General features: G+C 42.4%; 1 protein-coding gene across 4 annotated transcripts in view; it reads left to right on the top strand.

The window, feature by feature from the left end:
* CRACD (capping protein inhibiting regulator of actin dynamics) overlaps positions 1-26,584 on the top strand; it is a 191,949-nt gene that overhangs the window by 121,844 nt on the left and 43,521 nt on the right. For 3 of the 4 annotated variants that reach the window (XM_014568709.3, XM_075930382.1, XM_014568711.3), the window contains one exon: positions 21,812-21,980. The exons of the other annotated variant lie outside the window; for it this stretch is intronic. In XM_014568709.3, the coding sequence (XP_014424195.2) occupies positions 21,812-21,980 (169 nt within the window). The remainder of the gene's footprint in view (positions 1-21,811; positions 21,981-26,584) is intronic. 4 annotated transcript variants of the gene reach the window in all.

The following is a 26,584-nucleotide window of genomic DNA, read 5'->3' as shown; positions in this document are numbered from 1 at the left end:
CAGACTAGGGCAGGGAGTTTGGGTATGTGAGGGGGGCAGGCTCTGAACTGGGTCTTGGGCTGAGAGTTTGGGGTGCAGAGGGGGCTCTGGGCTGGGGCAGAGGATTGGGGTGGGGGGGATTTGGGGGGATGACCTCTGGGAGGAGTATCCTGGCTGGGGCAGGAGGTTGGAGGGAGGGAGGGGGTTGGGGATGTAGCCTATAGATGCATGGTGGGCAGCCAGGGAGGTTCTTCATGGTGCCCTCGCACCTGCAGAGGCTGCCCTTGCAGTTTCCACTGGTCTTGGTTCCTGGTAAATTGGAGCTGCGGGAGCTGCCCATGCAGACTCAAGGGCAGTGCATGGATGCTCCCTGGCTGCCTAGAGCCTGGGGGCACAGATCTGGCAGCCACTTCTGGGAGCGATGCAGAGCCAGGGTAGATAGAGAACCTGCTTTAGACCAGGCTCCCACTGCACCACTGACAGAGCTATTAACAGTCTGGTTGGAGGGGCTGACTGGAGCTGCTAGGGTCCCATTTCCGTTCAAAAACTAGACACCTGGCAACCCCAGGTTGTGCTATGGCGACTGTTTTTCTGCATTTAAAAGCAGGGCTGGCCTGAGGGAGGTAGCAAGCAGGGCAGTTCCCCAGAGCACCATGCCACAGGGTGCCCCACAAGACCAAGTTGCTCAGGCTTTGGCATCAGGCTGGGTGTCAGGATTTGGAACCCTGGGTTTTAGGCCGGCGAGGCGTTGGCTTTCTGCCCTGGGCCCCAGTAAGGCTATGCCAGTCCTGCTGGGTGGACCCCTGAAACCTGTGACCTCTAATTAAGAACTACTGGTCTAGTCCAGTCTCCTGCACTCATGTCAAGACATGCCTGAGGGGGTTACACAATTATAGACCCACAGAATTTTTCAGCCTCATATTGTTTAGGCAGCATGAAAGGATACAATTGGGAATTTGCTTGGGATTTGAGTTTTCATGGTCTCTGATTCTTCACAGCAGGCAAACTTTCACAGCACCAAAACCAGAATACCACTGGGAACTCAACACGTTGGTCTTGTCAGTGTATGGCATTGTGTGTGGTACTGTGCTCTGTATAGGGTAATGCGGCTGAATCTTTCTCATGTGGTATTTCTCCTTCACAGAACAAGTCATGTAAGAATGACTTAATGCATTGTAAGTACAGTAAATCAAATCAAAAGGAGTGCTGACGGGGGCAAAAATATTACCCAACTGTGGTGACCTTCAGGTGGGAAACATTTTATAATGAATCTTACTCTTTTTACTCCACCTGTCCTCCTTTCACCTGCTAGTAAAAATGTCATGTCAATGCATCTGTGTTATGAGAGTGGGAGGCAAGTATTTGCACTTGCCCCCATGAAAAAATATCTAAATGCATCCAAAATCTTCAGCTGGAGTATTTCTGATCTTTGTCAGTCACAATGAATCAGAATATATTTTTATCTACTGCTTTGTTCTAAGTAATGACATTCTGCTATGGAAGTGCTTCTCAAATTGCCAGTTTTAGTGCTTCCAGCTGCTTTATGCCACAGCACGTAATTACGGATCCCTTTTTAGGTTCTTCAGTAAGAGAAGAAATACTGTGTCTAGCTGCTCTCTGTGTCAAAAATCCAGCTAGAATTTTATTAAATAAAGTTGCTTTTATGTGACATTCATAAAAGAACATTTCTTCTTTGTCAAAGAGTAGTCCTGTGGCACCTTAGAGACTAACAAAAATATTGTCACATTGCCACAGGACTACTTGTTGTTTTTAAAGTTAAACACTAACATCGCTACCCCGCTGAGACTTCTTTGTCAGAGTCCCAGCAATGTGTTTGTTTGCTTCTTTGTGTATTACAAAGAAGCAAGAGAAAAATGAAAACAATTAGCATTATTCAATCTCATGGAAATCCAGATTGTACATCTTCTAAACTGGCTATAGGGACAGAAAATGTTCAAAACTGATGAGATAATTTTGCTGGTCTCATTACCCATGAGTGGTGAAATGATGTCGGCAATCCTATATAACTCATGGTAATAGGTCTCAGTTTTCAAAAGTAATTTGTGTTTTTTGGGGTGACTCCTTGAGATGTCTTAAGGGGTCCTGAGTTTCAGACAGATCTGAGCATTCAGTCTCTGAATGTTGGGCCTCTTTTAAGGTGGACACCCAAAACATGAATCACTAGTTTGTTTTTGAAAATGTATACCAAAAGTTTATAACTCCCAAGCACGCATTTTGTTTGTTATATTGTACTGCAAATGTTCAGAAAGAAGGTAACATTCAGCATGCAACAAAATCTTGGTTTTTAAAAAAGGTATAGGAATAAAAATCACATGCTGTGTATATTAATGCCAAAATTCTTTGCTATATGAAAAGGAATTCGGGTTTGAAATATGGTTAGCCACAGCTCCTCTTCTTTGCTAGCATAAGTCTCAGATTTTAGTGGAGCTACATTTGTACTTGGGTATATTATATTAATACGAAGATGATATTTTTTCTTTGTCCTTGCTCAAATCAGGAAGAAATTCGGTGGTTGGGCTGTTATATCTTTTAGGCTGTTAATTCCTGATAGCTTTAATTAGAGAGATGATTATGGGTAGAGCAGGACACAGGCAATTCACTTTGGCCAAAATTTTCCAGAGTCCATTAACTTTAATGCCTCCAGTTTTGAATTCTCAATTTGAGACACAGATGCTGAATTCTTGTGAAGATCTAGTCCTACATGTCACAGTGAAAATCTTGTTTCTAGAGCGTGATTTTCAACACATGCTAAGCACTCACAACTACATATGAGTTTGGTGGCAGTGAAGTTAGGTGCATAGTTTCTCTTAAACCAGGACTGCAGTGTCTCAAATGGATTACAATAAGTAGACACTTTAGACCAGTGGTCCCCAACCATTTGGGGTTGCTGGGCGCCAGGGGGCGTGGCCGTTCGCCCGCTGGGCGCCCGGGGAGGGCGGGGCCCCCCCATAGCCGCATTCCGGGGGCCGGCGCTCTCCCCCCCCCCCAAGCGCCGCGCGCCCGGGGCCGGCGCTAGCGCTTCCTCCCCCCCGTCCCCAAGCGCCGCGCACCCGGGGCTGGTGCTGGCGCTCTTCTCCCCCCCCCATGCGCCGCGGGGGGTGAATCCGCGGCACCCCCGGGGCCGGCACTCACCGTGCGCCACGCGCCCGGGGCTGGCTCCGGCACCGCGCGTGTGCCACGTGCCCGGGGCCAGGCCAGCCCTGAGCACTTGGCGGGCGCAGACAAATGCCCCCGCGAGCACCATGGCGCCCGCGGGCACCGTGTTGGGGACCACGGCTTTAGACTATTTTGGCCTCAGTTTATCCATCTGTCAAATGGTGATTTTCCTAGTACATGGACCTGCTACTACTTCTAGGGTGCATCTAGACTGCAGGGTTTTTTTGAAAAATGGCAATTTAAAAAAAAACTTCACTTATGGCCACGCTGCTATTGTGTTCTTTCAAAAGAAAAATCGAAAGAATGTAGGGGGTTTTCCGAATGTAGGGGGTTTACACCTCATTCTACAAGGAAGAATGCCTTTTCCGAAAGAGCTCTTCCAGAAAAAGGTGTGTGTGGATGGGAAGGAGTATTTTTGGAAGAAGAGGCCTCTAGGAAAAAGCACAGGTGCCCTCTGGTGGCCACTCTGTCCATAGTAATCACAGCTTAAATGCAAGATAGCATACATTCAGTGTGGATTCTATCTTTCGAAAAAGCAGATGGCTTTTTTGCTGCGCTTTGGCAGTGTGGACGCTCTCTTTCAGAAGACATTTTTTGGAAGATCTCTTCTGAAAAAGCTTCTTTCGAAAGAAGCATGCAGTCTAGATGTACCCCTATTGACACCAGTGGTGCAGAATCAGGCTGTAAGATTGTAAATACTATTTCTGGCTTTATGCTCCAACATGAACATTTTCAACACTAATTCCTATAGCAAAATCTCAAAAGTTAACATTCTTATTCAGTCAGAAATTGGATTCTGTTGTATTCTTCACAAAACTGATATACCCCAGAATGTATTGAATTCCACTGAATAAACTGCAGATAGAAGATTTATGTTTGAGTGAGAGGTCATGTTGATAGTTGGGCCCAGTCCCTTTCTTTTTCTAATATAGCTTCGTACACTTACTTAGCTGCTATCATTACAGTTAATATGTGACAGAGCCAAGCAGCAGATTGAGTGAAGAATGTAATCAGGAAAAAAACATCCACCTCGGATGTGAAATCATTCTTAAAATCAGACTGAAAAAGCTATGCATAAGACTCCGAGACAAGCTAGCAGCCCTATCTGCTTTCCCTCAATCCTCATGGATTGGTTTCCATGATATCAAGAGGGCAATGGAGATCTTCTTCACAGAACTAATTGTTTGTACAGGTCTTTGAGATCCTTAAATAAAAAGACCATATCAATATAGAGTATTATTAAGTTGACAGAACTAGACCATGAGCATATGGAAGTGATTGCCTGTGCTGTTGCAGAGCTATTACATTGCAGCAGCACACCCTACTGGTGTGATGAATGTGTTGTGATTTACAATTGCACACAGATCAGTCAGCACGGTAATACAGCTGGGGTGTGGGGAGGGTCTGTTTCTTCATTTATATTTTTAAAATGTTTCTTCAAAACTTGAAACACATGAGCAAATCACTTACAAACGCACAGAAATGTTCAGTTGGGCCAATGCTACATTAAAAGTCTTTCTACATTCAGTGTGTTTTCCTCTGTCACCCACCAATCCCTCAGAAATAACCACCAATAACCCACCAATCCCTCAGAAAATAGATCAGCCTAGTTGCACACCCTGAAAGTCAGAACAGATTCTGCTGTCCCAGTGTAGGGCAGGAGAGAAATGAATACTGAGATTCAGGCTTTTGGCTGAGAGCCTCCTGCTTATAGCTTCCTTGTGCTTAAATCTGGGGATGTTAGCTTGAGTAAAACACCTGATTCAACTGCAAAACACTAGAAAAGACATTGTTTCTAAGGCAACAGGATACATGTTATAAAGTGCTTTATTGGCTAAACTCAGCATGGAACACAGGTGTGTGCAGCATGATGTCTGCAAGAGACTCCATCATGTAAACTGACAGCTGTGTTTTGTACCACCTGAAGATTTGGAGTATTTTTCAGGTGAATCCCTATGTACAGCACATCAAAATAATTCACTCTGGGAGTGAAATAGGCAGAGTTAACTGGTAAGGTCCACACTTAAGAGAAAAAGAAATCCACCACTGTCTCCTAGCCACTATCCTAAAAATACAACTACAAAGACAAAATTAAAAATAGAGGGAAAGAAAATTATAGAGTCCGGTTTCAGAAAGGTAGCCATGTTAGTCTGTTTCAGCAAAGCAACAAGGAGTCTGGTGGCACTTTAAAGACTAACAAATTTATTAGGGTATTGGGGCATAAGCTTTCGTGAGCTACAACTCACTTCCTGATTTGTTAGCATTTTACTACTCTAAACAGGTGAAAATAATTACACCAAGACTCAGTATATACTAGCGGATAAGGCGTTAGACAGAAGTTCTGGGTTCTAGTTTTGGCTCTGCCACTGACTATTCTGTGACTTTGGGCAAGTCATTTCTTTCACCTCCAACCTGTATTCTATAAAGGTGGATTGACAAACCTGCTGGGCCCCTGGGCTAGGTGGAGGGGGAGTTCACTTTCTGCTCCCAGAACAGGTGTGGGCTTGGACAGAAGCATTAGAGCTTGAGACAGCCATCCCTTAACATTGCTCAGAGCATGCCATGTCCTCCACAGCTGACAGTGCTACCTGTAGCGTCCTGCACGGGACTCCAATTGTGATTTAAAGAGTCCAGGCTCTGGCTGCTGCCAACTGCCCTCTTTCCCCCCTCCCATTGGTAGGCCTGATTCTACCTCCTCTATTTAGACTGTGAATTCTTCAGAGTAGGGATTTTCTTTTACTATGAATTAAAAGTGTCTGTGCTCCTGTTTTAACTCAAGGTAGTTGATTGCAAACTAGTTCAACTTCACTAAAACAATTGTAAATATTGCCTGCATACTTGGCATAGATTTGTCGGAAGATTTAGCCTAAGGTAAAACAAAATTGTGCCCTCGAGCAAGTGTTTATTAATGTACTACTTGAAGTTAAAATGGACAGCAAGCCCTGTGTGGTTATGCAGCACCTTGCACAATGCAGTGTCAATCTCGCTGCCTCCATGAACTGCCATAATACAAATGACTACATGCATTGCAAGGCTGTGAAAAATGTTTTCACCATGAGGAGAATATTTAGCAAAGCCTTCTGCAGCTCAGAAGATGCTTGGAGCATATAAATAAAACTGCAATTTTTAAAAGGGTGCTTCAATACAAGCTTAAGCTGATCAACCTTGACCCAGTAAAATAGCTTTTTAAAAATATGATGGATGAATCCCAGATCAGTGAGAGAAAGCAATAGCAATCTCTTCCTCGACAAAGCATCCAAACATCAGTAAGTGTTTTAAGAGCACAGAGTAATCACAAACAACTTTTATTTTTAGCCTTCTGTTCTACAGTGCCTGTAGTTACAATTCAGAATCTCTCAAAAGCACTGTACTTTATAAAGCCTGTAAACAAATGTTCTTGCATGTGTCTCAGTGTCTACACTTGTGATGCAGAGCTAAAAATAATAGAATAGGTACTGGGCTTGTCTGGAAGCCTGTGATCTGAAACCCAGTGAGGGTGTTGGAACATGTGTTCTAGCCCCAACCCCCATGTTTACAGTGCTATAAACCCTGTGAACCAGAATCAGCTGGCCTGGGCTCTGAGGGTATGTCTAGATTACATGCTGCCGGCAGAGGCATCTAAATTAGACTACTTGACATAGTCAATGAAGCGGGGATTTAAATATCCCCCACTTCATTAAAATAAAAATGGCTGCTTTGCTGTGCCAGCTCAGCTGATTATCGGCACAGCGCGGCAGTCAAGACGTGGATCGGTTTACAGAACGCCTTTGTCGACTGCTCCCTTATGCCTTGTGAAACGAGGTGTACAGGAGCGGTCAACAAAGGCGTTCCCTGTTGACCGATCTGCGTCTTGACTGCCGCGCTGTGCCAACAATCAGCTGAGCTGGCACAGCGCAGTGGCCATTTTTATTTTAATGAAGTGGGGGATATTTAAATCCCCTCTTCATTGACTATGTTAGTCTAATTTACATGTCTCTGCCGGCAGAGGCATGTAGTCTAGAGATACCTTGAGATTTGCTGACATGGGTTACTTTTTGCAGTGCAGACATCCCTTTCCACTACTTTTAACTGCTGTCACTGTACTCAAGACATTCCTAGGTGTTTAACCCCTGGAAGACTGGCGTTTTCCATGGGTTTGGATTAGTGTTATGCTGTTGAGGATGGAAGATGCCTTGCTGCTGTAACATGGGGCAGTTTTGGACTATTGGAAGGATCCAGTCCTAACCTGCCTTTCCCTTTCTGGAAGTCCCCATTATCTCTGGTCTGAGCTCCCAACACAACCTATATTTCCATCCTTAGCTATTTCTTGAACCCTTCCTTGGCCAGGAAGTGGAAGGGAGTGGCAGGGCAAGACATAGCATGGAGCTGGCAATACGATAGATAAGGGAGGCAGGGACACTTTCTAAATGGTGGGGGAGTCAGGGGAGTGTTTTTCTGACCACTTGCTGAATGAGTTGCTTACTCCACTTCTCTTTGGAAGTTTTAGGGGTGAATAATAGAGAGGCTGGCAAACAGGATTTCGTTTATAGATGGGAGGAAGAAAAATCATGCAGGGCAGTGTCTTTGCAAGTAGCCTAGAATCTACAAGCGATAGATTTGTCTTGACTGTGATATCAATACTTAAATCAATATAATCAATCCTCAGCAATCCCAGATGAAAACCAAGGATGATTTATCTTCTCTTGACACCTTGGGTCCCACATGAACGTCTTTCACTTGAATATTTCTCAGATTCATCATAAAGATTAGCTTCTTGTCAGTATAGAGTTGTTCCTTATATTTATTGCCATTTTGTCCAATCTTGTTTTAAATTTCTCAAACAAATGAGATCTGAACTTCCTTTCTGGAAATGATTTATGGTATCAAACCTAAATGTTCCCTTTTTAAATTTAATCCCATTGTTTTTCTTGTACTAATTTAAATAATTCCTCACCATCATTCATGTTTTACACCTTCTGTATTTGGACTGTTTTCCTCTCCGCATTTCCCCAGATCTTCTTTAGACGGTACATGGAGGAAATGAGTGGAAGGGCATGAGAGTAGCCAGACAGAAATTGGATCTACTGTGATGATTGATGAATAAAAAGAGGTACAAGAGCTCCAACGTGTTAAACCACAGGAGAGTCACAGAATAAACCTCCACTCCATCCTGCTCCTGTGCCCCCCATTTCACCCCCATCCTTCCCCACAGAGAGCACTGCTCCCCTTACCATATTCAGCTTTTGTGTGCTGACAAGTATCCACATTTTGATCAACAATAATCACCATAGTGGAAGGGTATTGGGGGGGGGGGGGGTGGTGAGGCCAAGGTGGATTATGGAGACAATCCAGGCTGTACATGGAGGAAACTCAGGGAAAGATCTGGAGCCGCTAGGGAAAGATTGTAGGAGAAGGAAGGGCAATAGGAATCAATGGGGGAACATGGGAAACATTGAGTTTTTGCAAGGGGGTAGGGTGCATGTAGATGGCAATACATATGTGTTACTAGTTAGCAACATAGACAGCTATCAACAGTGATCATACTTTAAAAAATTGGAAATTCTCACATAAAAAATCCATTATCTTAAAGTTGAGGGAGGCTGACTTTGTCACCAATGCAAGTAATATAAAGCAAGGAAATATGTTGTCAGCATCCCATATCCTCCACTAATCGGTTTAATTTTAAATCTTGCTTACTTCCACCACCACCTGAAGCCCATTTCTGCATACACATCCTGAAATATCAAATTGCTACCTTGATTCTGACACTGCATGTGGTACAGCAGGGTAATGTATAAGCAGATTTCAGTTCAGTAACTTCTACATAAAAATTCATACCAAATATACAGAAAACACTAATGCAGGTCACCCATTCACAGACATGTTCCTAACCATTAAGAGAAAAACACCCCACCACCATTTGTAATCTGATACTATAGCTCTCTTTCTTACTTACCAATGTGTAACTACTGAGTGCATTTTATGAAAGCCACACCAGCCCTGTGTACATAATCACCCACCCACATTATCAATAAACATAGTCTACTTAGGGCTGCTGCCTCCACATCAAGGTCTGTCACTGAAGGCCTAATAAATAGAGCCTTATACTAAAAGGCAGAAGACCTATAACCTGTTCCCAGTTCTGCAACTGATCACTTGGGTGATCTTGGGAAAGTCACTTTACCTCCTGGTATGTACCACTCTTTCCCCTCCTACCTGCTGTCTCTCTGTTCCATTTAGACTAAGCTCTTTGGAGCAGAGCCTGTCTCTTACTATGTTTTTGTGCCGTTCCTGGCAAATGGACTTCACTCTTCGAGTCTGTAGTCATTGCTGAGATACAAATAATAATAAATGTTTGTGGACAAAGTAAAGCTGCTTGCATTGCTGCTGCCTATGTTCTATTTTATCAATAGAACTAAAGTTTTGGGGATTGCCTATCCAGTATATTTGATTAGCATTAAATTCACTGAAAAGGCACAAAGATTATCCTTGGATGTAAGACTATGTCAGAAGTCACTTTATGCCCCGTCTAGCTAAATCTGTGTAGTAATGTATAAAAGGTAAATGAACACAGTACGCTATTTAAACTGTAATATAATCCTGCTTCTGAGAGGCTGTGCTCCTGTGGTATGAATGCAGGTTTTAATGGGCAAGCTTCTACAGTGAATAGGCATGTTGATGAGTTTTGTAAAATCTTCACAAACTAGCACCTGCTTAATTGATAAGCAGGGTTGAAATCCTGGCCCAGTTGAAGTCAATGGGAGTTTTACCATTGACTTGGTCTAGGATTTCATTCTACATATGCTTTCAACACTCCCCTTTTAGATTAATGCAATTCTTTTTCATAATTTCCCTGTATTCCTTCTCTTTAAACACAACTCTGAGCATGTCATCTTCATTTGCTTCCTGCCTATTTTGAATCCTATTTTGTGTTACTCTGTAAAAGTTCTTATGCCACTCTAATCATCCTGGTAATTCAAGGTCTTCTAGCAATGTATTACTGGACCTGACTACCGTCTGTCTGTCTCATGAAATTTGTTCTTTTGTTTCAAAAGTGTCTGACTGGTTTAATAACCCCAGTGTTGGGATCTCCTTCACCCTGTCTCATAGTCTTTTGGACTAGTCTGTCTGTTTCTGTTGTTTATTGCTTGGGGACACTCTCTATCCAAACAACTGTGTCTTTTTTACACTTTGTGTCATATCTTAATCATTATATATTTATTTGACCCATAATTGAGTGGAGTGCTTTATTCTATTTGTTGGAAGGACACTATAAAATATATATATATTGCAACGGATTCCATTGACATCTGAGCACTTAATTGCAACTCTTACTGTGGGTTTATCCTGGGTAGGGATTTGTCATTTGGCTCAAAGGGTGTTTTGGACTTTTGCCAGGAGTCCAAGGGCCAGATTCAATTTGCATAAAATATAGCACGTTGCAGCTGCCTTCAGCATTAACAGGGAGGTGCCACTGGTAGAGATTACAAATTTGAGATGTAGTGAATTAAAATAAGAGAGTGTGATAGGTTGTCTGTGGGGCCATTCTTTCTAATAAAGAGGAGGATGATCATGTGCTAGATTATAGCATATGAAAGGTTGTATCATGCTCCAATTTAACTAGATCTCTGTGCTGCAGTTGTTGCAGCTGTTGATGGGGGTGCAATTGAGGAATTATATCACAGGTTAATGATTGTTTTTAATCTGTTCTTGCTACTCCATTGGCATTAGCTAGAAAGAGAACATTTTCTGTATATGATGTGGTGTTTTACTTCTGCATTTATTTCTCATTAGCTATTTCCTTCACACCTCATAGTTTTCCATGATTTAGACCCTGAAATTCAATATTCCTCAATTTATTAACTATCCATAGTGAATTCCTAGAGGAAAATATAGGGTGTGTAATACAAGTAAGGAGAATGTTCGATTGCTCATTTCATTTGCTGTCTTGGAGTTGGATCTGGATTTGCATCTCTAGTAGTTAATAAAACACTAGGAAATTGCACATATATGACTAATGTTGTTTTCAGGCTATTTCAGCTATTGTCTTTGAAACGTACTTGTAGCATCTAAGAGCCTCACCTTCTTCCTGTTCTGTGGTACACTCTCCATAGTGTTTCATATGACAAGGAATAAGTCAGCTTTCAGCTTGGAGCACCAGACACATTATGGCTTTGGAAGATCTGTGTCCACCACATTTCCAACTTTTTGACTCCCCTTAGTGTCATCATAGCGTAGAAATGGAAATTTGTCCCACTTGCTATCCCTTGTACAAGGAATCATCAGGGCTACGTCTACACTGCAGGCTTTTTACGCAAGAACAAGTGTTCTTGGCAAAAACTTGTGGAGCGTCTACAATGCACGTGCGTTCTTGTGCAAGTAAATTTTACAATAAAGTGTCAAAACAGAGGGCTCTCCCCACGAGGAATAAGCCCTCTTGCACAATAAGGCAGTGTGGATGGGTAACAGGGGTTTCTTGCACAAGAAACCCCTATGGCTAAAATGGCCATCAGAGCTTTCTTGCACAAGAGAGCGTCCACACTGCCATGGGCGCTCTTGCGCAAAAGCATATAGCAGTGTGGACGCACTCTTGCACAAGACCTTTTGCTCAAGAACTCTTGCGCAAGAAGCCAGCAGTGTAGACGTAGCCCAGATGTCTTGTTTTATAAAACATCATTTATGAAACAATCAAAAGCCTAGTACAAAGGCCTTGCCTAAGGGGTAGTGAACCACATTGCCTTATGGAATACAAGGGTTTGACTACTTCTTATGTCAATGCTGGAAGGAACTGGGGATGTTTCAAACACAGCTTGCTGAGCTCTGGGGATGAAGGGCTGCCCCAGATTGCAAATCAGTTTAATAGTTACCCAGCTTGATTTAAAGTATTGACATTTGTTGGCTCTGAAGAGAAACTTGTCCCTCATTTTATATCTGCACATCACAGCTGCCGTTCTTCCACATGAGGATATGATGCATCAACTGCAAAGAACAGAGAGCATGAAATGTTGCTACAGGCCCTCTCAGAGAATGACAGAGGCCTGGACCACTTTGAGTTTAGAGGCCTCTGCCCAGCCTCAGCCCCCGATGTATCTAACTTCTTATCCACAGGGTCATACTAAAACCAAAAGAATATATGAAAATGAACGCTTGAGACATTTATTTATTAACAATTAAGTCATTATACCAATAGCATGTATATTAAAAATGTAATTTTAATTGTGAGTTTCCACTGCAAGCAAAATTCTTCATTTTAGGAATGCTTTTTTAGCTTTGTTGTGTGCAAACTCATTTATAATTGAAGAAAAATCTAATTTACATGCAACGTCGCTGTTAATGTTAAGCATTGTAAGCCCACTCAAACGCTCTTGTTCCATTGTAGAACAATAATAGTTCTTTACTTGTATGTGCATTCACTTGAAGCCACTGATGCAGAGAGACTGACAAAAATACATAATGAAATTGTGATATTAGGAAATACAGTCAACAGGCCAAGATCAAATATATCTTGAAGCGGTTCTTTTGGTTTGCAGTCCAATTTAAAGTTGATGAAATATATGTTTCAGGAAGATGATCTCATCAGAGAGATCTCTTGAAATTTTGTTGTTGTACATTTGTTGAAACTGTTCAGCTGATGAATATAGATATTCATCACTTAGTTCTCTGAATTCCCAAAGGAATCAAAAAAGGGTACAAATTTGTCGCAGAGACTCAAATCGATGTGTAAGACCAGATTTGATGGAGTCAATAATAACAAAAACCAATAGTGCCTTTCTGCATCAGATTGAGAAGTTAGGCTGTGATTGGTGGAAAATTCAGATGAAATGTCAATACCCTGTGCCTACTGATTTGGATTCAGAAACGATTGTGTCCCATTGATCATGAATCTTTTGAATATCTTTAAGAAGTCATTCAATGTTATCCCTCTCAACATCTAATGTAGCATTGTGTGCTTCAATTACAAGATTAGTTTCATGGATCTTTTTTAGCAGGTTCATCCACATGGACATTAAAATGCATTCAAATTTGGATGTATACTTCTGAATTGACTTAAGCTCCATGTGAGCCTGTGCTGTGACCGTAAAAGATTCAAACTCACTTAGGGTATGTCTACACTACAAAGTTAATTCGAACTAACAGACGTTAGTTCGAATTAACTTTGATAGGTGCTACACATGCAAACCGCTAGTTCGAATGAACTAGTTCGAATTAAGGGCTGTGTAGCCACTTAATTCGAACTAGTGGGAGGCTAGCCCTCCCCAGCTTTTCCTGGTGGCCACTCTGGGCACCACCAGGGAAACTCTTCTGCCCCCCCTCCTGGCCCCGGACCCCTTAAAGAGGCACGGGCTGGCTACGGTGCCCGTGCCAGGTGCAAGCCTGCCAGCACCCAGCCAACAGACCCTGCACCTGGCACGCCATGAGCCAGCCACCCGATGCCACCCAGCCCTCTGCCTCTTCCCGGGACCAGGCTGGCGGCTCCCGGGAGCCTGCCCAGGTCTGCAAGAGGCGGGCACCCGCCTGGTCTAGTGCGGACATCGTGGACCTCATCCATGACCTCCTCACTAGGCACAGGAAAGTGGCCGTCTAGGGCAGGATAGCTGCCAGCAGGTGTGCATGAAAATCAAGGTGGTCCACTGAGACCCCCGACCCTGAGCCCTGAGCTTAGAATGGCCGTACTGGGTCAGACCAAAGGTCCATCTAGCCCAGTAGCCTGTCTGCCGACAGCGGCCAACATTAGGTACCCTGGAGGGAATGGACCGAAGACAATGACCAAGCCATTTGTCTCATGCCATCCATCTCCAGCCTTCCACAAACAGAGGCCAGGGACACCATTACTACCCCCTGGCTAATACCACTCCATGGACCCAACCTCCATGACTTTATCTCACTTCTCTTTAAACTCTGTTGTAGTTGTAGCCTTCACAGCCTCCTGCAGCAAGGAGTTCCACAGGTTGACTATGTGCTTTGTGAAGAAGAACTTTCTGTTGTTAATTTGAAGCCTGCTACCCATTCATTTCATTTGATGTCCTTTAGTCCTTCTATTATGGGAACTAATGAAGAAGTCCTTCTATTATGGGAACTTTTCTTTATGCACCCTCTCCACACTACTCATGCTTTTATAGACCTCTATCATATCCCCCCTCAGTCTCGTCTTTTCTAAGCTGAGAAGTCCCAGTCTCTTTAGCCTCTCTTCATATGGGATCTGTTCCAAACCCCTGATCATTTTAGTTGCCCTCCCCTCTCCCAGCCTCTCTCTTCCCCTCTTCCACCTTCTTTTCCCAGTCTCCCCGAGTTTTGTTCAATAAAGAGAGTTTCTATTTTTGAACACACGTGTCCTTTATTTTGTACATCAGGAAGGGGGGGCTAGGGAAGGGTAAGTGGAAGGAGGTGAGGGAGGAATGGGGCACGAGCCCCCGATGGGGAGGACTGGGCTGGCTCTGCGGGCTCCTCGGGGTGGAAACTCTCCTGAAGCCCCTTGATTGACCCCCCCCTCCGGATGGCAGCCTGCGGCAAGTGCAGCCAGGCTGATGGCCAAGTGCTGTGATGTGCCGAGTGTGGGCACTTGGGGCACTCCAAGCCAGGACTGCTTTGCAAGCGGGGAACCCCTGTGAACTGTCTGTCCGGGGTGGGGGTCGGGTCCCTTTAAGCACAGCCCTCGGCTAGCCTGAGACAGCAGCTCCACACTCTAAGTCCTAACCTGATGCCCTGCCGGCACTGCTTCCGGCCAGCCTTAACCTCAGTTCAGGGTCCACTCAGTGTGGACATGCTAGTTTGAATTAGCAAAACGCTAATTAAAACTAGTTTTTAAGTCTAGATGCGCTAATTCGAATTCGCTTAGTTCAAATTAGTGCTGTAGTGTAGACATACCCTTACAGCCTTTCTCATAGAGTCCAAATGCTGTGCAAATATTTTAACGCTATTAATTTGTGCTGACCATCTCATTATTGACATGCCATGAAGGGAAACAGGCAGATGCTGCTTCAGAATTTCCCACTTTTGAGGACTGCTACTGAAGAGGTAGTACAATTGCTGTGTTGTTCCAAAGTATGTGATTGCTTCCTTGCATGATTCAGTGCAATCAATGCTGACAAGATTTAATGCGTGGTTGCCACAACTGGAGAAAATACAGTTTGTATTTTGCTCAAGAAGGATTGTTTGTACTTCATTGTACTTCCCAGCCATATTGGATCCATTGTCATAGGCTTGGCCAATGCAGACTTGAATATGTAATTTGAAGCCTTCCAGAATTTCTTATACACCAGTGGCGATGTCTTTACCAGGTTTTTTTGGTGAAATTATCAAACAAAATGAATTGTTCTTCAATTGAAACCTTTGAACTTCCTGCAATTTTAACATATCAAACAACCAAGATCATCTGTTCTTTATGAGAACAGTCTGAAGTTGCATCAGTAATAATTGAAAAGTACTTTACATGTCGTATCTCTTCCAAAATTGTTGTTTGCACGAATGTCCCACCCAGCTTAAGAAACTCATTTTCTATTCTGGTAACAGATAATGGATTTGTATCTGTTTTCTGCTCTCTTGTGATTCAAGAACATGATTAACATGGCCTGATAAAAATGGGTCATACTTGCTGAGAAGCTCAAGTATACCAGAAAGTTTCTATATGTAGGATCACCAATATGTTGACTGGAACCAAAGACAGCCAATCCCTGTTCAGAAAGAAAAAGAATGACATTCAAGATGTGCTCAAGAAGTTTTTTCCAGTTATTTTCTGTGTTCATTTCACTCAGGAGTAAAATAAACTCCTGAGTCCTGTCAGTTAGTGCTGCTCTACTAGATGGTTTCCATGTAACATAGTTATCTTTATATGATACTGAAGTTCATGTGAAGGTATTTGGTCTTTCAACTTCCTCCAACCTCTGCTGATACTCCAATTAGATGGATCAGACAGTACGGATGCATTTGAAGTATTACTGTTAAAATGAAACAGGGTACACAGTACAGAGCCTGCTTTTCCATGCTCCAGCAGAGCCAGTCTCTTGTATAGATCTCTCCATTTGGAAGAGTTTTTGTCAGCAGACGAGTGGGGAAAAACATGATTTTCTGCATCTTTCAGTATATTATTTGGAATCTGAAAACAACTAACTTTGAGAGACAATTGCATTTGAGCAACAATGTTCTTATCAAGAAGTCCAGTATCAGGGTCTGATGCCACTGTTGTTACACTGTGTCCTGTGCTAGTCATAAGTTCTTGCTCTTGCTGAGCAGCATCTCCGAGGTTCTCGTTATCAGCCTGCACAATCTTTAAATAGAGCGTAGACTCTGCATCTGTTGCTACTGTTGGCATTTCTGTCTCTTGATTAATGACCTCCTCATTTGCGGCAATGGCATTGAATTGTCATTTGTGGGTACAAAGTTTTCATCATCAGAACTGGAAGTGTCACTGTCAGTAGCTGAGGCATCTTTTCTGTGAGAAATGGTGTTATTGGCTTTAAACTCTTAACTGCTGCTTCACTCTACTGCTATCGCCATCTCTTACTTATACCACTTTCAAATTGTCACTTAATGTTTATAAAGAGGTTCTTTTAAAACACAGTAACACATAATACATTAATTTGCGAAAAGCTATTGTTATACAAAATTTTAATTCTATATATATACTTTGCAATGAATATTATGTAATAACAGTTTGGGGGAGTTATTTATTATGGCCCTGATAGCATTATTTCAAAGTCCTGGAATTTTATCTGCTAACATGTTCCTCTTGTTAAATTCCTGTAATAACTGATGCGTTATTATGATATGAACATGGGGTGATTGCCAGATTAGATATAAAGTTTATTAAGCAACTAGAATTAAAAGTTTATCACAAAAAGCCTTTAAAGGTGAATCTAAAACTGGATGAAGAGGTAGTTTAGAGCTGAGCCTGATATCGTTATTGTATATGAAGACGCATAAGAAAACACAGGAATACAAAAATCTCCTTTGCAGAGATAAACATCTAAATTAAAGATTAAACTCACCCTCAGACCAATCAAAATCACTTTATAGTAACAGATTTCAATACGACTTTCAAAACCTCTAAACTATGTAAAGACTGTAAACAGCGTTTCATAACATAGAATCCCTAATCACAGAAGCTACTCCAGTCTCCAGTCATGCAGATGAAAATTCAGATGTGACCAAAAATTGGCAAAGGCCTGAGGTCCTGCAAAGTTTTAAATAATTTTTTTGCAGGTGTATATATAGCTTATTTTTGTCTCTGTTATAACTGCAAGGATTATAATAAATAGAAATGATTTGGTAGAAAAATGTCAAAATTTAAGGCCTCTGTACCCTGAGGCCCGGGCCAAGTGGTCGTCCTGCTTCTCCCTCCCCCCAGTAGGGCTGTGTTGCTATAATAATATATATTGATATGTGTTCTTTATCAGGGCACCAATAGTAAGTTAGTTAAATATGTCTGAATGTGTGCTTGTATATTACTGATTTCAGTTTATGGATTTGTATCAAACTATTCTACACTGGAAATTTTGGTTGCAGGTATTTGTCATCATTTTCCTCCTGGACCTGATCCTATAATAGTCCTCTCAAAAACTTTCATTTCATTAACTTCATTGGGCATTAAATATACTCAAGGGATGGAGGATTGAGCCCAGCTAGTGTTGTAGTTCCAAAACGGAGCAAATATTTTCTCTCTACTGGGATTGTCACACTAAAGCCCCAATATCCATTCATTTAAAGCAAGTGGTCAGGCGGTATCTTCAGGAATTTGAACATGTTATTTCCTATGTATTTGAAGACAGCTTATGTATAACTTCATACATTATGTGGCATTTGGAATAAAAATATGGTGCATGTTAATAACAGTTGTTTGTGATTTGCCAAATGCTGTATGATGATCTTCAAAGTACAGGTTGATATGTGGAAGCAATATCTAAAACTGTAATTAACATGCGAAAGTTTGAAAATCCTAGACTACAAATATACAAAGACATTTTAATTGTAAGTATTGTTTTCACAGCTGTTAATTTCATGAAAAATCTGTGGCTTGAATTTATGTCCAATCTGGATTTAGACTTGATGTTCTGTTACCAGCCTACAGCAGCAAGTTGGCTGAAAAATACAAGGGCTCTTTCATAAAGTCATGGTGACTGTACTGGTCTGTTCTATAAGATGTGTGAGCTAGCTGTGCTTTTGGAATGGTACACACTGAAATCCTTATTGAGAAAGAAAAGCGAGATCTGTGTCTGTTACAGTAGTAAGTGTATGCAATCTGTGGCTAAACAGTTCTTTCCACAACTCTTGTCTGGTAGAGAGTACACTTTGGTAGTCTGGTAGAGCTCAGAACAAAGCTATTTTCATTAATAGAGCCTGTGATATTATACAAGTTTTGTGTCTCTTTATGTGCTTGCTAGTGTTTGCATTTCCTGGCTGAATATGTAAGGAAAGAAATGCTTCCTACAAGAACTAAAGATGCGGTAGGTAATTGTGACAAATCTTGAATTCTGAAATAATCCATGTAACAAGTAGTTGGATGTTTCACCCTTCTACCCCTGCCCCCAGGGAGGAAGCATTATAGACTGCTTAGTTTAAGAGGCCTAAGAACATGAAGGACTCGAATTGGTACAAATATTGTGTACTGGGAGGGGAAAATGCCATCTAAGTGCTAATGAGCATGAGACTGTGACCAACAGAACCGTACGCTGTGGAAGGACCCGAAGTATTTTACCAGGGACCCCAACTGGAACATTGCTGGCCACTTCATAAGCTAGTCACGAATATAAGCTGTTTGTTGGTTTTTAGAGAAAACAGATCTTAAATACTTTTGTTTTGAATGAGTAGTACTTCACTTTATGAAATCTGAGGGGTCACTGGAGAGCTCTGCCATGCCCCTGAGGGAATGCAGTGCTGAAATGAAGTTAGACGTGAGGTAAACAATGATTTGCAGGATTCTACAGGAAAGATCCTGCATTGAAGGAAGGAATTGTGGGATTCTGCCCTGAAAAAAGTGGTGTGTGAAGGTCTGAGACCTAAGTGGATGCCCTTCAGGAACATGGGGGAGTTAGAGGTGCAGTCAATTCAGTGTTTTTACCACATGAGGAAAACTCTCAAATGCTTATAGATTTGGGCCAACTATAGCAAGAAAATGGCTCTCAATTTTTTTTAACTTGAGAGAGAAATTTTTCCTGGAGTTTCATGCCAGGACATTCTTGCAAAGGATTGTGAGTTGGTAGAGTATCAGAGCTGGCTGGAGGGTGAATGGCATAAGAGTTTCTCCCTTCTCCCCCAAAATTCTTGGAACCTCAAGACTGCAGGTTGGAAGGAGGAGATTTTGTAAGACTGAGTTAATCTGAAGGCAAGCAGGGTACATAGATGGCTGAGCTACTCTGTCCCTCCCCTTTCCTTTCTCCTGCAGGGTCATAGCACTCATACGGTTATGCTGATTTAAAGTCCCCCCTATCCCAGCCCTACTGTGGTCATGCTGGGTTGAATTTGGCTCTGGAAATTAAGCACCCAGGGATCTGTTCCTGGAGCTGCTACCACTGATGCACTTTGTAACCTGAGCTGGGGCAAGTCACATTAAACCCTCTGGGTCTGTATTGCCCGCTCTGTAAAATGAGAAGAATGATACCGGCCATTATAAACGGATAAAATGCTGATTGGAGCTGAGCATTATTTGTAATATATGTGTTTGGCTTCCATGTTGTAAACCAAAGTCTCTACTGCAGCGTTTCTTAAAGTGTGTTCCACGGCACATCAATGTGCTGCGAGGCAGTTGGAGGTGGGCTGTGGAAAACAGAGTTCAAAATGACCACTCTTAAAAGGGCAATGCCTGCTCTCCTGATAAAAGGACAAACAGTTTGGTTTTTTTCCTCTGTCCTTTGTTTGTTTGTTTGTTTGTTTGTTTGTTTGTTTTCTCAACAACTTTTCCCAGGGGGCTTTTTCTTTTGGTCAACAACTTTTCCCTTGGGAATGGCTGCCCTTAAAAGGGCAAGCCTCCTTTTTTTCCTCAACAAAACTTATTGTTTGGTGTTCCTCGGTCTAAAAAGTTAAAACACTGCTCTACTGTATGCATTATCTGCTTGCCATACTCGTATGAGAGAAGGGAGTTACAGTTTCTAATTTGTTTTTCTGTCTGCTCCTGAGCTCTTCTACTCCATCCCAGCCCCCAGAAACCATCTGCCTGATAGGCATAGCTGGATAGCAGTGTACTCTGACCATACCACTCCGTGTCCCTGCCCCTTCCTCTGTTCTTGTAGAGGCAATAGAAGGGTGTGGCATAGGAGCTAGCTGTGCTGGCTCCTTACCCATTGGCCCTACTCAACTTTGGGGTAGTCTTTAGCTGGAGCAATGCTTTGGAGGTGTGGAGAATCTGGCCCTTTAAAAATAAGACTGCTACAGAATAATAGTTTCCAAGTTTATTGATCAGCTGTCCTTAAATGTGCAAAACATGTATCTTGCAACAAAATTCATTCTTTTTGCTAAGAGCACCTCCCTGGTAAGGATTCATTGTGCTACATGGTGAGAGTGAGAGTACACAGAGTGCATAAGAATTTTAGATGGCTTATGTAAATGTTTGTCACAGATGAAACAGTGGTGAAAGTAATGTTCCTCACACTGAAATATTAGAAGAGCTGCAGTTCCAAAAATGAGAGTGGACTCTAAAGTAGCCAAATGCAAAATTAAGTTGGGGTAAATGAAATGAAATGGTAATAGTTTTGAAATTTTTGAATTTCCTCCTGTGTTATACCATGCCAACATTTATGCCCTGATTTTATGTATGTATGTTTGTATTTATTTATTTAAATGGTTTTTTTTTTGGGGGGGGGGGGGTTATAGGATCTGAGGGGAAAGTTTAGTTTTGCAAACTTTTTTATTTGTCTTATGTTATCTCTGTGAAAAGTGGTATTCCCTCTCTTCTTGTTTACTGTTTCCTTCTTCGAATCTGCCAAATTAGTTTTAAGTTTTGGGTCTAACTTCAGTTTGTAAAACAGCCAAAGGCCTGGTAGCACTTTATAGACTAACAAAACATGTAGATGGTATCATGAGCTTTCGTGAGCACAGCTACCCCAAAGCTTCAGTTTGTAAACACCTCAGAGCAGGGATGATGGGCCAGATGCTGCTCTCAGACACTCAGGAGTAAAACCAGTGTATCAATTGACTTCCTTCAGGATGTACACTAATGTAACTCAAAGAATGTAACCCATTATCTTTGTCTGCAAAGTGCCTTGTTCACCTCTGGCATGATATAAATAATATACTGTATACTAACTTATTTTTAGTTTCTTCCATTCCAACCGGAGCATCTAGCACCTGCTGTGGTATGGTAATGAAAAGCAGAGCTTTTCTTTAGTGACCAGGATAAAACCAAATTGCTTCATAAAATCTAAACATGAATCTCCTTGTCCTAGTTTTTCATTCTGTCTCTCAAATTGTCTTTTTCCCCCATTCAAATGTTTGACCGCACTGACACCTCAGCATGAATCTTTAATTCAGAGTGCAGGTGTTTTAATGCTCTTTGTTTTGCTCTGTCGATATTGTGCCTTTACAGTGAGCTGCAGCCATGCATTTAAATTCCAAGCACAAGGTTTGCTTAGGCTGGTGATTGCTCTTTGACCTCATTTTTCCTTTGCAAGCGCTAGCCGTGATTTTTCACGCACACCAAAGTGCAGCCTTGAGAAACTACCGTATGTGTTTGTCTTGTGATCTGCAGACAAGAAAAGGGCAGGCAAATTCCAGCCTTTCAAGAAGTTTTTTGGTAAAAGGAAAAAGAGAGACGCACCGTCAGACTGTGAGGAAGCCAAATTGAAACCCAGCCACTCTTTCGGGAATGTGTGTAATGGCACCCTGTCTTCAGATGAAGAAACAAACAATGGTCTGAGGTAATAACATACATGTATTTGTCAGATGTATTTTGTTTTAAAGGGAAGCCATAAGAGGTATTGTAAATGGAATGAAAGTTGTTCTTGTTTTAATGAAACAGTATTTCATTGCACTGAATGATAGTGAGAGGAAGGCTGAGAATGTCTGTGTGCCTTTCTATCCATATTCTTACACTGTGGCCATTACTGTAGAAACTACGTGTTTAACTTCTTGTACTTCAATAATTGATTCCATGTGTAGATGTATAGAAAGAAGAAAGCCCAGGGTTATATCAAACCAATTCAAACCTACTTTAATAGATTAGTAAACTCAAGGACAGACATCATTGGATCACCAACCCAGTGGGCACCCTACATAGTACCTGAACTAAGTGAGCATGAAGACACTGCTATACTCTCTCTCCCCTCATGGTGGTACCTCTAGCTCAAGGTTGAAATCCACAGGTAGGAAGTGTGGTGGAAGCTCTCTGTCTTGCTGGGTACGATCTGTCTGTTCTATTGATAGAGCTGCAGTCTTCAGTGCCGTCAATACAGCAACTTTTTAAAATTATAAGTTCAATAATAAGGAAAAAAGTTATTAACCTAAAATTCGAGGCTGGGGTGTCAGCAGCTGCTTTGAGTCCATGTTGATCAGAAGTGAAGGTGAGAAGGAAAAAAAATGCTGGGCTGAGGCTGGGGATAGAAATGTCAGAAGTAGAGGCAGAGAGCTATGCAGAAATAACAGCATCCATAATGCCTACATTCTTTGCTAGCCCAGACCCTTATATACCTGTGCTAATTTCTGGTCAAAATCCCTCGCTATGGGGTGTGATCTTCTCATGCCTTCAGTTTGTAAGATGGGGAATGGAAATGCAATTTGTGAAAATTGTTCATCCTCAAGTGATAGATTGTTTTCGTCTTTTAGAATTTTCTGGAGAGAGTTCATTTGAGAGTGTAGTGATTAGCTGGTTTCACACACACAGTTGTTGTTGGGCATTTAGTGCACTCAGTGAGATACACCATATGTTATGATAGGCAAGTGTAGGACCCAGGGGCCTTGAAAGGCGTATTGTGGGGGATGTTGATCATTATAACAGTGCTGATATGTCTGAAGGTTCTTCTTTGAATGATGTCCCTTCAGGTGCTCAGGAGATGGTGCTTCCCTGCACCTTTGTATAGGGGCGGATGAGAGTTTTGCGGGGCCCAGGGCAGCACAATTTTGCGGGGCCCCCCTTTGGAGAAAAAAATAGAAAAAAGGTGTCAAATGCGCAAATTGAAGGCTATTTTCATATTAAATGTGAATTGGGTAAATTTGATAGAAACTTAATATAGTTGGATAATTTTTATTTTAATTACATTGTAAGTCATTCTTAAACAAAATTCTGCATTAATAATTACAAATCAAATTTTCATTTGTATTTAAGTCTATGATAGCTGTCTAACTCTTTTGGCAGAACATTCTTCAATTATGTCATTAAAGTTCATTTCTTTACACGGGTCATTTTCAATTGATGTAATCCAAAGACCTACAAAATGCTCCTGGCTCATAGTAGATCTTAAGTAATTCTTTATTAGTTTCAATTTTTCCATAGTACCTTTTAGACTGAGATTACATTCAAGTTTTCTTTTTTTCTTTAATTTCTGGCTTCCCAACAAATATTTTCTACCTGCGTCTCTCACTCTGCTAGTCATTTTATAATTTTGGGTTATCGGCGAATTTACACTTATAAAATTGTTATTTATCTGTAAAAAATGGAGTGAGTGGTATGATGCGTGGATCACGGCCACAGCTGACAGGTAGTAACGCGTGCGCAAATCAGTTTCAATCCATCGCCCATTGCGTAGTTACATTACTTCATTACACATGTTTCATATCATATTAAATATTAATGTTCGTTATTAAAAAAACTAGCCAATAGCCTGTCATAAAATGGGATTTTCGGGTCTCTCCTCCACGCCTGTCTGTCTCTCTCTCCTCCTCCTCCTGTCTCCCCCCTCTTTCTCTCATCTGCCTCCTGCTTCTCTCTCTGTCTCTCTCTTTCTCTTCTCCTCCCCCTCCTGCCTCTCATGCACGGAGCCCAAACAGCTGTTTGCGCTGCTTCCTCCCATGCGGCGGCCCGGCTGAGTGGCACAGAACTCAGCCGAACACCACGGCGTAAGGCGAAGGGGCGCAAGGCGGTGATGTACACGGCCAGGGGGCAGGACCTGGAGCCTCTGTCACGCCCTACGCTTCCTGCCGTGGCGCTCTGCTGAGTTCTGCGCCGCTCAGCCGGGCCACTGCGCAGGAGCAAGCGGCCGTTTGGGCCCTGTGCTGCACCCTCGTGCTGCACGGGGAGTGCGGGACCCAAAGGGCTGTTTGCACTACTGCGTGCTCCCACGCGGCAGCTCGGCGTAGGGCCTATTGAAGTGCGGGGCCTGGGGCAGCCAGCCCACTCGCCCTGCCTTATATCCGCTGCTGCCTTTGCTCAGAGTTGTGCAGCCGTTTCCCTATGTGTTGTGCATGTGTGGGGCCTGCTTTGCATGTTTTTGGCAATTAAAGTATTGCATGCACAACTCATAGCCTTCAATTCCTTCTCTCCAGCCTGAGACAGAGCTCAGCACCCCCAGTGATACTCTGTTGTTTGTCAGATAAGTCTTAGATAGTTAGACAGGTATAGCGTTCTTACATAGTTTAGGTTTCACTTCAGCTTTGTCCCTGTTAAGAAAAAAAAATCTCCATAGCTTTCCTCATAGAAAGTTTTATTTTGGTTATGAAAATGCCTGACTCCTCAGGTTTTATGAGATGTTCAACCTGCAGAGAAGCAACATGAATCTCTGATGGGCACAATCAACATGTTTGGTGTCTGGAAGAATCTCATGTTCCTCAGAAATGTGCCCATTGCTCTAAATTAAAGGCTAGGGAATGAAGAGATAGGAACTTGAGGCTGAAACTTATATTAATGGAAAAACCATTAAGACCAGCCTTTGATCCAGTGCCAGAAGGACTTTCTTGACAAAGGTCTCCAGTTCCTTCATTACTGAGACCCCAAAATCTGAAAAGCCAGTGGGGAGGGGGAAATAATGCCGGCTTCACCTCCTTAAAGAGAGCAGACTAGAAAAAATAGTCAGCTACTAGACCACTCTGATCTACGCCGACTGTGCTGAGACCAACCACTTATGATGCTCTGGTACTGTTCCTACAGAGGCTGCCACCAGCACCCACTGCTCCAGTGTCAAGGCTGTTTCATGTAAGCTGCCTGCCTCCACATGGCATTGCTAATAACTCCAATGGAATTGGCATCATAAGCCACTTTGACCCCCGTGCCACAGCCCGTGCAATGACACTAGTGCAGTGACATTGATGTATTCCACACCAGTTTTTCTCTAGTCATTTCTCATGTACCTGAAAGATCATCCCAGTCAACATACACCTGTGACCACATGCCACCATATAGGGCCTCCCTCTCCTTTGTTTGGCTGTTGGCCATACTGGAGCCCCTTTCTTACAGAAGCCACCATAGCAGAAAACATAGTCACCATCAGACAACACCAGATCACCACCTCCACCCTTCGAAACAACTAATGCATGAGAAGTATCAATGGCAGAGCAGGAAGAGGACACTGTTCCTGACATCTCACCACCCTTTAGTACAGGGCTACTCAACATGCAGCCCATGGGCCGCATGTGGCCCATGGCCTGTTTGTGGCCTGCGGTGCAGTTTGGGTTTACACAGAGCTCAACACACGACCCAGGGTGGGATCCTTTGAACATGGCCTCCGCTGGGAACATGCTCCACAATGGTGAGGCATCTCCCAGGAGGGGTGAGCATTGAAAGACATAAGCAGACAGGCTGGCTGGAACAACTGGATAAAGGGTGTCGGTGTTTCTAGCCCCCAGGGAGGAGATGCCGGGACTACCAGTGCTGTAAGTATCACTGTGGCCCCCAGGGCTTCCAAACTTTTCATTCAGTTACTAACAAATCTTCTTCATAATCTATATTTGTTAACTTTAAAAGATCTATTTGGAATTATTAATCCTTTTTTCATTAGCTCTGTATTCATTTTGTTTGTGAGTACTGCCCCCACCTCCATGGTTTTTTTGTAAGTTTTTTTTATATCTGTTTTATTCATGGGTGAGCTGAGACATAGAGATCTTAAATGTTGAGTAGCAGAACAGAAGTAGAGTCTGAGAATCTTGCCTGCCAGTTCTCTGTTCTAACCTTGCCTCAGAATCCATCAAGTACACATTACTCATTCAGCAACCTGCCATGTGCATGTTAATATGTTTCACCATCTCATTTCACAATTCCCTGGTAGGAGGAGAAGCTACTTCCACATAGCTCCCCCTACCTGGCTTCCTTGAAAAGAGAGAAGAATGTTTTATCTGTTTCCATCTTACCTTTCTCAAGTTTACAAACCTCAGCCCATTTACTTATTAACCTATGTCCTTAACTGCTGCATGCAAATTGAAATGGCAAACAATAAAAGCACTTATTACAAAGAAAGTAATAGTAAAGTTGATCTATGTTTGTAAGACTTCGCACAAGTCCTTGGAAATCATCCATCATGGAATCTCTATTCTAGGACTGTGATTCATCACTTATTTATTGAACTTGGTGCTGTGCAAACATCATAAACAAAGACAT

This window comes from Pelodiscus sinensis, chromosome 5, assembly GCF_049634645.1.
Source record: "Pelodiscus sinensis isolate JC-2024 chromosome 5, ASM4963464v1, whole genome shotgun sequence".
Lineage (NCBI taxonomy): Eukaryota > Metazoa > Chordata > Testudines > Trionychidae > Pelodiscus > Pelodiscus sinensis.
Note: the sequence above shows the minus strand (reverse complement) of the source record. Positions and strands in the feature narration are given on the sequence as shown.